The sequence below is a fragment of the Hippoglossus stenolepis genome, chromosome 13, assembly GCF_022539355.2.
Source record: "Hippoglossus stenolepis isolate QCI-W04-F060 chromosome 13, HSTE1.2, whole genome shotgun sequence".
NCBI classification, from domain to species: domain Eukaryota; kingdom Metazoa; phylum Chordata; class Actinopteri; order Pleuronectiformes; family Pleuronectidae; genus Hippoglossus; species Hippoglossus stenolepis.
The window spans coordinates 16,613,691-16,625,066 of NC_061495.1; the positions used below are offsets into that span (position 1 = coordinate 16,613,691).

The window sequence follows — 11,376 nt, forward strand, 5'->3', positions numbered from 1 at the left end:
TTTGACAGAGGTGAGGAGTTGTACTGTCCTATTACATATTAAATTATTATCTAATATGCATCTACTCATGAGATGTATTTTGTTTGTCTGGTTGTATGGCTGTAAACCTCTGAACATTTGATGCAACACTGTTTTCATGTAAATATGTGTTTTTCTGTTTTCTTTTCTTTTCTTTGTCTATGTATGGATGTGTAAGTTTATATGTACATGTTTTTAGTTTTTTTCTGCAATTTGTTTGTCCTTTTCTAGGTTTGGATCTTATTATTCGTTCTTCACTATTCCAGGTCAATTTGATGCATCTCTTGTGATTCAACATTTGTAGAAATGAAAAAAATAATAAAACTTTGGCTCAGGTGCTGTGGAGGTTCAGATTCAGATACTTTGAGTACTGTAATATCACCGGCTCATGCATCCTCCAGATCCCAGCATTGATATTCAGACACGACATCCGGCATCATGTGATGACAAAACCCCTTAAAGGGCTTTTTATCTCCCCTCAATTCCAACCTTATCTCCAATCTTTACATCACTAAGCTTTGAGGGGATCACAGTGCAATCCTAGAGGCTTAGATTTTGCCTTCCTCCTTTTTTTTTATCAGCGAGCTTCAACTTCTGCAGCTCGATGGGAATACATCAAGTTAAGAGCCATGGATGACAGTGAGCAGCGGAGCCACCTGTCCACCTCTGTGTGATACTACTGCACAAGCATGCAGACGCCTTCAACTTCATTAACATTGTGTGTTTGAGATTGTGATTCGTGGTTCATGACAGAATACATCTGTCTTTTATCTTGTATCAAATAATTCAATTTATTTTATTTGTAAAGCGCCAAATCCCAACACACATAATATCAAGCCACTTTACATAGTGAGATCGTGAACTTACAATATTATAGAGAAACCCAACAGTTCCCACAACGAGCAAACACGAGCAGAACCAAACTCAAAGTGGACGCCCATCTGCCTCGACCGATTGGGGTGAATGGACAGAGAGAGAGAGAGAGAGAGAGAGAGAGAGAGAGAGAGAGAGAGAGAGAGAGAGAGAGAGAGAGAGAGAGAGAGAGAGAGAATGGGAAAAGAGGGAGAGCGAGATAACAATGCTTTAAATGATGGCAGCACCAGTTCATAATAATAATAAGTCAACAGAAGTGAGTAAAAGTTTTTTTTTAAAAATATTTTTCAATCTCATCGTTTCTGTAAAAATGTCAATTTGTCCAAAGGTAAGAAATGAATCTAAACTTTTCAGCCGACAGCAGCTGAATCCCCTTAAACTTCACACAAGCACCATCAACATGTCCACATCATACTTGTTTCCTCTGAGCCTCTTCACAGATTAAAGATTGACCTGCAGTGACGACGGTTGTTTGAGCTGATCTGTAAAAGACCAATTGAAACTGCCCATTCATACAGGACGACTGCTATTTATAACCACAAGGCCCAAGTTTCCCCTAAATCCTGCCAATGTTCAGCTAAGAGACGCACACAAGACACACACAGGGGCATATACACACCTCACACACATCTTGACAAGTTTGTGTGAAGGCGTACCTGTTTTTTAATGAAACCATAAAAACCTGAATCACATTAAAAGTGGCGAAGTTACCAAAACATGTGTGTGTGCCGCTCACCCATGTATTTTCATTAGATCCGATGCAAAAAAATACACAAGCAGATTCAAATTTAAAGTGTTAGATTTCCAGTTATGTATTAACCTCCGAGTGTGTGTTTATTCACTTTCCGTCTGGTTGTTGTGCAGCTACTGTAGCCAACCAGCCGACCTTTGACCTCCCTCCCACCTTCACTGTAACAACAGCTCCTCCTCGACTCGTCCTCTGACACCTTGCATTGTTATCAATAAGAATTTTGACTTGTAACGTGTGTGTATGTTTCTGCACATGTTTTTTTTTTATTGTGTGTTGTTGTGTGTTTGTGTGCATGAATTACAGAAAGAAGAAACGCTGATTTTTTTTTCCAGAGCCGGCGTCCCGAGCTTCTCGTTGCCTATATTAGCCAAACCCATCATCTGTGGCAAAAGATCTGCTGCCTTGTGTCACTCCATCTCGCCGTCACCTTGGCAACCGCTGCCGAGGTGAACTGCCGGCTGGGATAGCCGACCTCTCTTGGCTGCGTTCCACAGAGCTGCAGTCCATAGCACTACCACAGGACGTATATGTGGCTGCACTGATATACAGTATCACACAAAAATGTATAATTTGATTTCAAGAACGGGGTTACGTGATGTGTCCAGTCAGCTTCAATAGAGTCAACATGGCTTCATACAAAACTGGGAAATGGTGTAGGATAAGGACAAATACTTTTGGTTTATGTTACAGAGGTGAAAACATAATGAAACTGCCAGGGCTGCAACTACAGTGAATATTTGAATCATCAACAAATCAGACAGTTATTTTGTCAGCGAGATGTTTTCTCCATAAAATAACAGAAACTGTGAAATTACTGAATTTTCCGAGATACAAAAACTAGATTTTTCTTGTCCAACTCTCTTAAACTATGATGTTGAGTTAAAGAAAATCTTCTAATCTGAAAATGGAACAAGCAAAAGTTTGGCATTTTTAATGAAATAATTGATCGATTATTGGAATTATTACAGAGGAATTTCAAACCACTTTCAGCTCACGTGAATATAAATATTAGACTTATATGTTGTGACTTTATACAATTCATGAGATAATGTTTGTATATTGTCTTTGAGTTTGTCTTTGATTCTCATGAAAGACAAAATAAGTATGAATTCACCTTTTTGACAGGTAGAGCCTTATAAAACCTTATAAACCTTATAAAAGCTGAAGCATGTTTAATATTTAACTGTGTGTGTGTGTGTGTGTGTGTGTGTGTGTGTGTGTGTGTGTGTGTTTGCACCACCTCAAGTATTTTAACACAATTTCCCTCATGTAAGATTTATTAAATTATTTGTCTGTTCAGTGAAAGTAAACACAAGTGGAAGAAATAAATAATCACAAGAAATGCACAACAGACTTACTTGTACATTAACTTAAGGGCATGTTTGCTAATTTCCAGAAAGAAAGAAAAAAGTTTCCTATGAAGGAAAAACTGGAACAATTTCTGCTTTTTGTCCATTTTAAACTGTGGCACAACATAAAACCACTGACACAACACAAAAGTGAGAAACACCTTTTAACACCTGATAAATTATTGCTTATCATAAAAACAACAAAATGCTGAATAAATGCCTTTCAATTCAAAAACCATATAGGTAAGAGTGGGGCATTGAAATCTGCAGCATTACAAGGGAACTTATTTTTATAACCAACTGCACAAAGAGCTTTTTTCTGAACTTGAGCCTTAAAGTCTCTGGAAAATTGAATGTAAAAGACATAAAACTTGTTTTCTTCTCAGCTTTCCGTTTAACTTTTGGTTTTCTGTCCCAAAGGTTGATCCATTGTGCAGGAAAAATACTCGACGAAGCGTAAAAGGACATCTGTCCTGCTCTGAAATTAACGCAGACTGGATAATAACTGGACATATGTAGTGTACGAAAAGTTAAGCAGATACTTGAGTCTTTCAGGGAAACGTTTCTCTAAATATCTAATCAAACACTTGACGGTGTAAGTTATTTTCACGTGTCGCTGTACATCCTCTTGCAGTCTATGGAGGGTGACGGAGTGTCGGGACCCATGCTGCCCACCTGCGAGTACGCGTCCTCCGGGGTGCGCGGGAGTCCAGGTGGCGTCATGCGCTTCTCTTTCTGCCTGCGGTTGCAGAACCAGACCCGGACCACCTCCTTCTCCAGCTGCAGAGAGTCCGCCAGAGAGGTGATCTCCTGCGCGGAGGGTTTGGGACACTTGAGGAAGTGGCTCTCCAGCGCGCCTTTTACGCTCACCTCGATGGACGTGCGCTTTTTCCTCTTCCTTCCCTGCGTGGCGATCTTATCGATGCTGGTCGGGCTCCCGGTCGTGGAGTCGGCCTCCTCCAGCCATTTGTTGAGCAGAGGCTTCAGCTTGCACATGTTCTTAAAGCTCAGCTGCAGCGCCTCGAACCTGCAGATGGTGGTCTGTGAGAACACGTTGCCGTACAAGGTGCCCAACGCCAAGCCCACGTCCGCCTGCGTAAAACCGAGCTTGATCCGTCGCTGTTTGAACTGTTTGGCGAAATGCTCCAAGTCGTCAGACGTCGGTGTGTCCTCGTCTGAGTGCGGCTCATGGTTCACACCGTGATGCTGGTGAAGGTGTGTGTGGTGATTGTGGTGGTGATGCTGGTGGTGATGCTGGCTGCCGTGGTCCAGCTCCGGGGACTGGCCGCGCACCAGCCCCGGGTGCATGAGGCTCTGTCCGGCGTGTGAGCTAAGCATCCCGTTGACAGTAAACCCGCCTGGCTGGGAGTAGATGAGGGACTGCTGCTGCTGCTGCTGCCCCTCGGAGATGCTGATGTGCGCCGCGGAGGAGCCTCCCCAACTTCCCGGGTGCGTCTGATGAGGACCCAGATGTGGGGACCTGTGGTGCAGAGCGGAGCCCGAGTGGAGGTCCTCCCTGCCGCCGTTTCTCTTCACGTCTTGCGGCTGGGAGCTGGGCGGCCACGGGGAGCCGGCCTCGACTGCTGCCACCGCGGCTGCGGCTGCTGCGGCTGCGGCGTGCGGCAACGATGTGACCCACTGGTGAGCGTGGCTGAGCATGTGGCCCCCGTTGCTCGCCACCATGGCTCCCTGCATGAAGTCACTCTGCACCATCTTAACTGACGGGTCCCCTCTGTATCCACTGGAAACCGTGGTCACCGCGGTGCTGCCCGGCTGCATGCCACCACCCCTCCGGTCAGAGTGAAGCACCGGGCCGGATAAAATCCTGCTGCTGGCTAGATAGGGACTGGAGGTGGCTGTTGCCATCCCACAAAGCATAAATCTTGATATGTATCGATCAAAGTCCCACTTTTCTTAATCCATAAATTCAGTCTAGATCACCATGGGTTAAAATCACTCCATTGAGGCTTAGATCATAATTTGAGTTGGTGACTTCTTGGTGGAAAACGCGCTTCGTTACGCAGTCCTGTGCGACAAAACTTTTCTGTCCCGTGAGCTGCGCCGTGCGTAATCCACAGACCCGACGATATGGCAGAAGACCTTCTCTGCGCCCAAACCGATGAGCTGTTCGATTCTCTGTATATTTACAATCTGGATGCGAGTAAATGATAACGACAAAAAAAAAGAAACTTTAAAGCCTCTAAAGCGGTGTGGTCCTGTCAGTTCACTCCATCTGCTCTAACCGGTGCGTCCTCTGCGCAGCGAGGGAGACGGGCATGTGTTTACGTTGTGCCAGGGCTGCGGATTCCTCTTCCACCTCCGTCCAATTACAACTGGAAGAGTCTGCACAGCTCCCGCTGATTGGACGCGCAGCCAGAGAAAGGAGTTGGTGCATCTCAGAGTCAAACCTCGGGTGCACAAAGTTCTTGTAGCAGGAAAAAGCAACAATGCAAACGAAAAATGATCTATTGCAATAAGGGGGGGAAAGACACTGAGTGATCCGTGTGTGTTTTTAAGCAGCATGTGCACGAATTACGCTGAAGAAGAAAAACCTGCAACAAAAAGTCTTCCAAACTATAAAAACAAGGTTTATGATTATATTATTAATTTGTTTGAATTATTAGTCTTCTCTCTGAGGTTATGAAGTCACTATAGATGCGTGTGCCAGACTGAATAACTCCGTACAGTAGTGAATTATCTCCTTTGGAACCGCACAGAGGCAGCGAGGCCCGTGTCAAGGATACTCCAGTCAGCTTTGGGTAAACAGGGGGTTCGTACGCCTCCTGCATCTTAATGCCCTCTCCTTTTCATATGGTAAAGAAAAAGGCCACAGTGGCGTGACGCGCCGCTCTGGTGCGCGCTGAAGGTGCACACACACACACACACACAACCGGGCCGGCAGTTGCACACATACTGTCCCCGACACAAAAACACAAACCCAGTTCTGCTGGGATGATGTTTCCTTGCTGCGTTACTTTGTGCTGAATAAACACGCAGAGGAGAATGTTCGACCGAAGTTTTGGGAGCGGAGGAGAGAGCCAGGTGCAGCCCAGTGAATGTGCCAATTGATGCTTTTCAGCGGAGTTGAATCGTGGCCAAAAAGGTAAAAGATAAATACGCATGAATTGCGTTTTCCCATAAATCTACAGCTTAAACTGAACCTTTTGTCGTAAATCCCCTTCTATCCCCCCATGTTAAATTATATCACTGTTAAATTGGTTTGACTGAAAAGATTGGGGGGAAAAAATCATAGTAAGGCACAAATATGATATGATCTTATAGCAAAAGTTGCTGCTGTAAAAGGTTTACAAAAGTGAATTTAGGTTCTTCAAGGTCACAATAAACTTAGTGAGTTATACAGGAGCAGTATCAGTAGAAGTGCAGGAGTTTTAAAGTGAAGTACTTTTTCATATTTGGTTTGTTTTCGTCTCCTTAATAACTCACTGTGTCCGTGTGTCCAGTGAATGTTTTAGGCAGGATGACACTCAGGGGTTCAACTCCTGAGAGCATAATGACCATCTCACTCAGTAAATGGTAGAATCACATGATGTATAAAACATATTCAATTCTCAACAAAATGTTTGCAGGACAGTGAATAATTGGCCATGTTTAGATAATATGTTATGTTTAAAATAGCTGCATAAACCTCCAACCTTTGTGAGTCCAGAAAATAAGAAAAACCTTTTATGCCAGCAAGAACAATCACAGAGATGCAACTTTCTGATAAAACACCATTTGTAAAGTTTTAATAAATTGACGCTAATGGCTTTATACATCATTAATTAAAATGTACTAATTTGCTAAATTTTTTGTTAGTAATTTATAAGAAAAACATTTAGGCTGAAAGTTTTTGGAAAATCTCTTCTAGTGTATATCCTCCACCAGCATAACACTTGGCTGTAAATGATAAATGTCAATTAAAGGAAGGGTTCTGATAATACGATCTTAAAATAATAGGTTCAGTAGTGTTTCATATTAATTTGTTAATACTTTGATTTTGCTCCAGATGCTCGACAGCTGCTTTCCTGAAGAGCTACATAAAAACACAAAGGACACACACACAACACACAAACCAGTGGACTCTTGAACGGTGAAACATCAAAATATTTAATTTGTTTCCACATTATTTGAGGTATACCTTGACTTTGTGGTTTTAACATTACAATATCAAAAAGTTATACATACATATACCAATACATAACAAATAATAAGATTCCTTAAAAGTTAAGCCAGGAATCTGCATCATATTACTGTATAGAATACATAATATAAAACCTAATATCATTACCACAGATATCTGTATTGTAACACATAAGCATTTTACAATTGGCTTATGAAAGGGATAAGGAATAAGTAAAATTAATCAACTAGTATCACTATTAAAATGTAATTTACAAACACTACATTAATAACTGGAGACATGTGATTGTAATAAAAAACTTTATTAAAGCGTAATACCAGTTGTCACTTATAAGTGTTATGTGGGAGGAGGACGTTCACCAGGCACAGGGATTTTTCATGTCCTGGCAACCCAAATATTATTCCATTTAACAAAATTGAATTAATCAATAATCAAGCCAAGATAACAACTTGATACAACTTGAGTACTTCAACACTGTTCTTACACTTTGCGATGATTAATTCCACAGCTTGTGAAAACCTGCATGTTGTTGAGCTGCATTCGGTCAAACAAAATAAAAAACATGAAGCGTAGCTGTTCAAAAGCGACGCCGTGTTTCTCATGTTTCCAGCCGACCAGCGCGACGTAGAGAAAACCAGACGACTCAGGGAATGCAGTAATGTTTTTCATGTGTTGTGCTGGCTGGTCACAGCACTGGGTCCACTATTTGTTATTCATGAAGGAAGCTGGGTGAAGAGGCCTTCTTATGATGCACATTTTTTCTCTCTGCTCTCCCTCTCTCTCGCTCTCTCTCTCTCTCTCTCTGCATGCCGACGCTCTACAACTGAGCAAATAAGCTGTTTTAGTTGTAGTGAATACTGCAATTAATCCAGCACAATGACACCATCGGCTAATTGACATTATTATTTCTTTTAGATCGTTTTCAAGTCATTTAGATGTTCTCAACTCTATACTCTTTCCCTCTTTCCCTCCCTCCCTCTCTCTCTCTGTATCCCACTCCTCGCCCTCTGTTGAGTCTTCAATATGCAGATCGGCCATTTCTGCCCCTGGGCTATTTTCTTTGGTAGACTTTTGAAATATGCAAATGCTTCCAACAAAAAAAAAAAATCGCAAAGGAGAAAAAGGAAAAGCTTCATCTGGGCTCCAGGAGTTTTTCCATTCAAAGAAACAGATGATTTTCCTCGTGTTCATTCTCTTGTTGCAGCTCTGTTTGCTTTGTCAGTCAAGGGTCTCACTAATTAAGAAGCGAGAAAAAAAACAAAACCCGGCAGACAAAACAAAATTAACTTGCAAAGATGACAGTGTTCTTGCTGGTATCGCCACAGCTAAGTATTTTAATCAATATTCTCTGCAGAAACGAGATAAGATCTTAGTCTATATGTGTTTAAGTTGTTATGAGGTGATGCTGAACATCTGAAAACTTGCTTATTGTTTGATATTACATCTGTTGTGCTGCAGAAGCTTCCTCCACTGTGAGGCCATACGTTGTGGTGTTTACAGAATGAACTGCGCCACCGCTGAGAGAACAGAACACATCTCCACGGATTCCATCCCGCACTCTTTCTATTCCACCTCTTCCGTGTCATCTCGTGGTTCTGATCATGAGTGTGTTTGACCTTCAGCTCTCCCTGAGTCAGAGGGATCCTTCGCAGCGTGAGCCTCTACCCACAACCCCCCGCTGCGTGTTTAAATCAGAAGCAGAGGCAGCCACAGAGATGAGAGCGAGAGAATGAGGAGAGACAAAGTGCGGTGGTAATCGGGCTACAGAGAGTGGGAAAACAGAGGATACGGATGGGAAATGATCAAAATGTATCCATTCCCAAAATCCCCCCATTCACACGGACTGAAAAATATGAGACAAACATGACCAATTATATTCAAATTTAAAGGCAGACGACATCTCTGAGGTTCCAACATGTGTCTTATTGCACTTTGATGTGAGATTTCAGTCAGTGACTGAGTTTAAAGATGATTCATCGGGCATGAGAAGTTCGCCGAGACAAATGCCCATTTCTCATCTGCACTTGATGTGGTGGAATTACTCAGCAGAAGGATGCTCGCAGCCAGGAGTGGAAAGGAAGAGGGCAGTTGTGTTTACAACACTGGAACAACTGTCATTTACAAACCCCTGCTGCGACTCTACCGATGATACCTAATGGACAGATGCACTGGTTAAACACTGCTGTGGGCCGGCCCAGTATAAGAAGGGGGAAGTTAATGTGTGAAAATTACATTCATTAATCCCAACGGATAATTGGAGAGGGTCCAAAGTGACAAGGAATAGCACACAGAGAAAATACAGCAGGGAAATTCTACAAAGACATCGCTCATCTCTTCTTCAGTGCATGTCTGTGTGTGGGCATGTGTGTTTGTGTCCAGGTGCTTGCAGGTGTGCACGCACTGAAATTTTCCAAGTGTCTATATGCATTTACATAATGGTGAAAGATGTTCTCGAAACGGTGGCATAAAGACTATGATGAATATTTATTCCCAAACCAAACATGGGAGAGCAACATCTGGGTCATCATAGAGGAAAAACAGAGGAAATTCAGAAAAGATTAGACTCTTGGGCTTCAGTGCATTCAGATAAACTCAAGGCCTATACCACCAAAAAAATACTGTGCTTATATAGCTGCAAAAAATAAGATATGGATGTTGGATTAAAGGAAAGGAAGTCTTTGAGTTTTTAATTTCCTCTTAGCTTCTACCTAAGCTCATGAACTGAAAGAGAAATTTAAGAAAAATACATTGTGACTCGGTTTGTTTTTGTATTTGTGTCCTCCCACACTGGCATCTAATGGCATTTCATCCACGTTCTCTCTCTAAAGTTCCCCTGCCGTCCTTAGTCTACGACTGCAAACAGTATGACAGAGAAATTTAGCCAGGAAATACCTGCAGCTCTGCAGCCTGTGGCTACGGACAACTGTAGCCCTGTACCCGCGCGCAGTCACGAGCCAAGTCAAACAGCGGGTGTCCCTGAAGGGCTGGTCTGGCTGAGTCTGGCTGGCCCTGAGCCTTTCATGAATGGACAGATTTCTCTGAGGTCCACATGCTCATAAAGGCTCTCTGTAGTTAAGATGATTTCTCAGGTGGGTTTGGAGGAAAAGAAGGAAGTATCAGATACTGAAATATTAAGTGACCCCTGATACAAGTGGCAGAATGGGTTGTGGCATTTTGATTCATGATCCTGTGGTCCTGTTACACTGTTGTTCCTGGAGATCATGGATTATAATTGCATGGGAGGTATAATAAAGCGTTTGGAATGTATTAGGAATATCCAATCATGGATAATCACGGTATCATTTACCTTTTTTGTCTGTTGTATTTCCATTAACGACCGTGTACAAAGAGGCACACAGTGTTTACTCCAGTTATAAATAAAAACAAACCTGTGATTATTCAGCAGGGTGATAAGAAGTGGTGGAATTTATAATTAATTGTTTGAGCAATTTGAGAACAGCATAACAAAAGAACATGTCGTTGTTACCAAAAGGTTTCGGCACCGAGTACGACTGTGGATCAGCCGAGACGTCAATCAAGACACCTTACAGTGACATCTAATTAAATAAATACAGTGAATACCTTTAAACACAGCAGGTTAATAATGTCGTGCAGCTTTGGAAATTAACACTTATTCACTGCACAGTGAGGAGAGTTTCACATCGACACTGCACACTTCATGAGCTACAACTCCCACCACACGCTCCCAGAGGGAGGAGAGAGAGGAGGATATTTATGGTTTCAGTCATTTCTAATTCTTGTTAAAGTTACACATTTTGCTTTTTAATGAAGGAAACCATGGAATATAGGATGAAAGATAATATCACATATCGTTTTTTGGATGTGTTACTGCAAAGTTCACATGTGTGGAAGCAAACGAGCCATTAACCCTTTGCACTATTAACTGTCTTTTTTTAGTTAAGTTTAGCACCACTTTCTATGAGCCATGCTTATCTGTACAAAGGGGCAAGCAGTGCCCTATGTCTTTATTAATGTTTACAAAATAATTTATTAAGACTCCATAGACCATTAACAAGCCAGATTTTAAACGTAAAATTTTTGTCAACAGATCAATTTCAGATCAATGAGAAAAGGGTAACTTAGTTTAATAATATGTGAAATATGGTTAAAAGCTTGAAATGCTAGAAAGTGGAGGTTGATTTGTGATCGTTTGATCAAACTGCTAGTTCAAAGGACAGGAATGAACATTCATTCTTTACATTTACATCAGCGAAAACAAACTG

The 11,376-nt window shown here is 42.0% G+C and overlaps 1 protein-coding gene across 1 annotated transcript; it reads right to left on the reverse strand.

Moving 5' to 3' along the window:
• Positions 1 to 2,901: 2,901 nt before the first annotated feature.
• pou3f3a (POU class 3 homeobox 3a) lies at positions 2,902 to 5,313 on the reverse strand. Its single transcript, XM_035174808.1, has one exon. It carries the CDS (start codon positions 4,867 to 4,869, stop codon positions 3,598 to 3,600), a length of 1,272 nt encoding a protein of 423 aa, XP_035030699.1. The 5' UTR covers positions 4,870 to 5,313; the 3' UTR covers positions 2,902 to 3,597.
• Between the last annotated feature and the right edge of the window lie 6,063 nt (positions 5,314 to 11,376).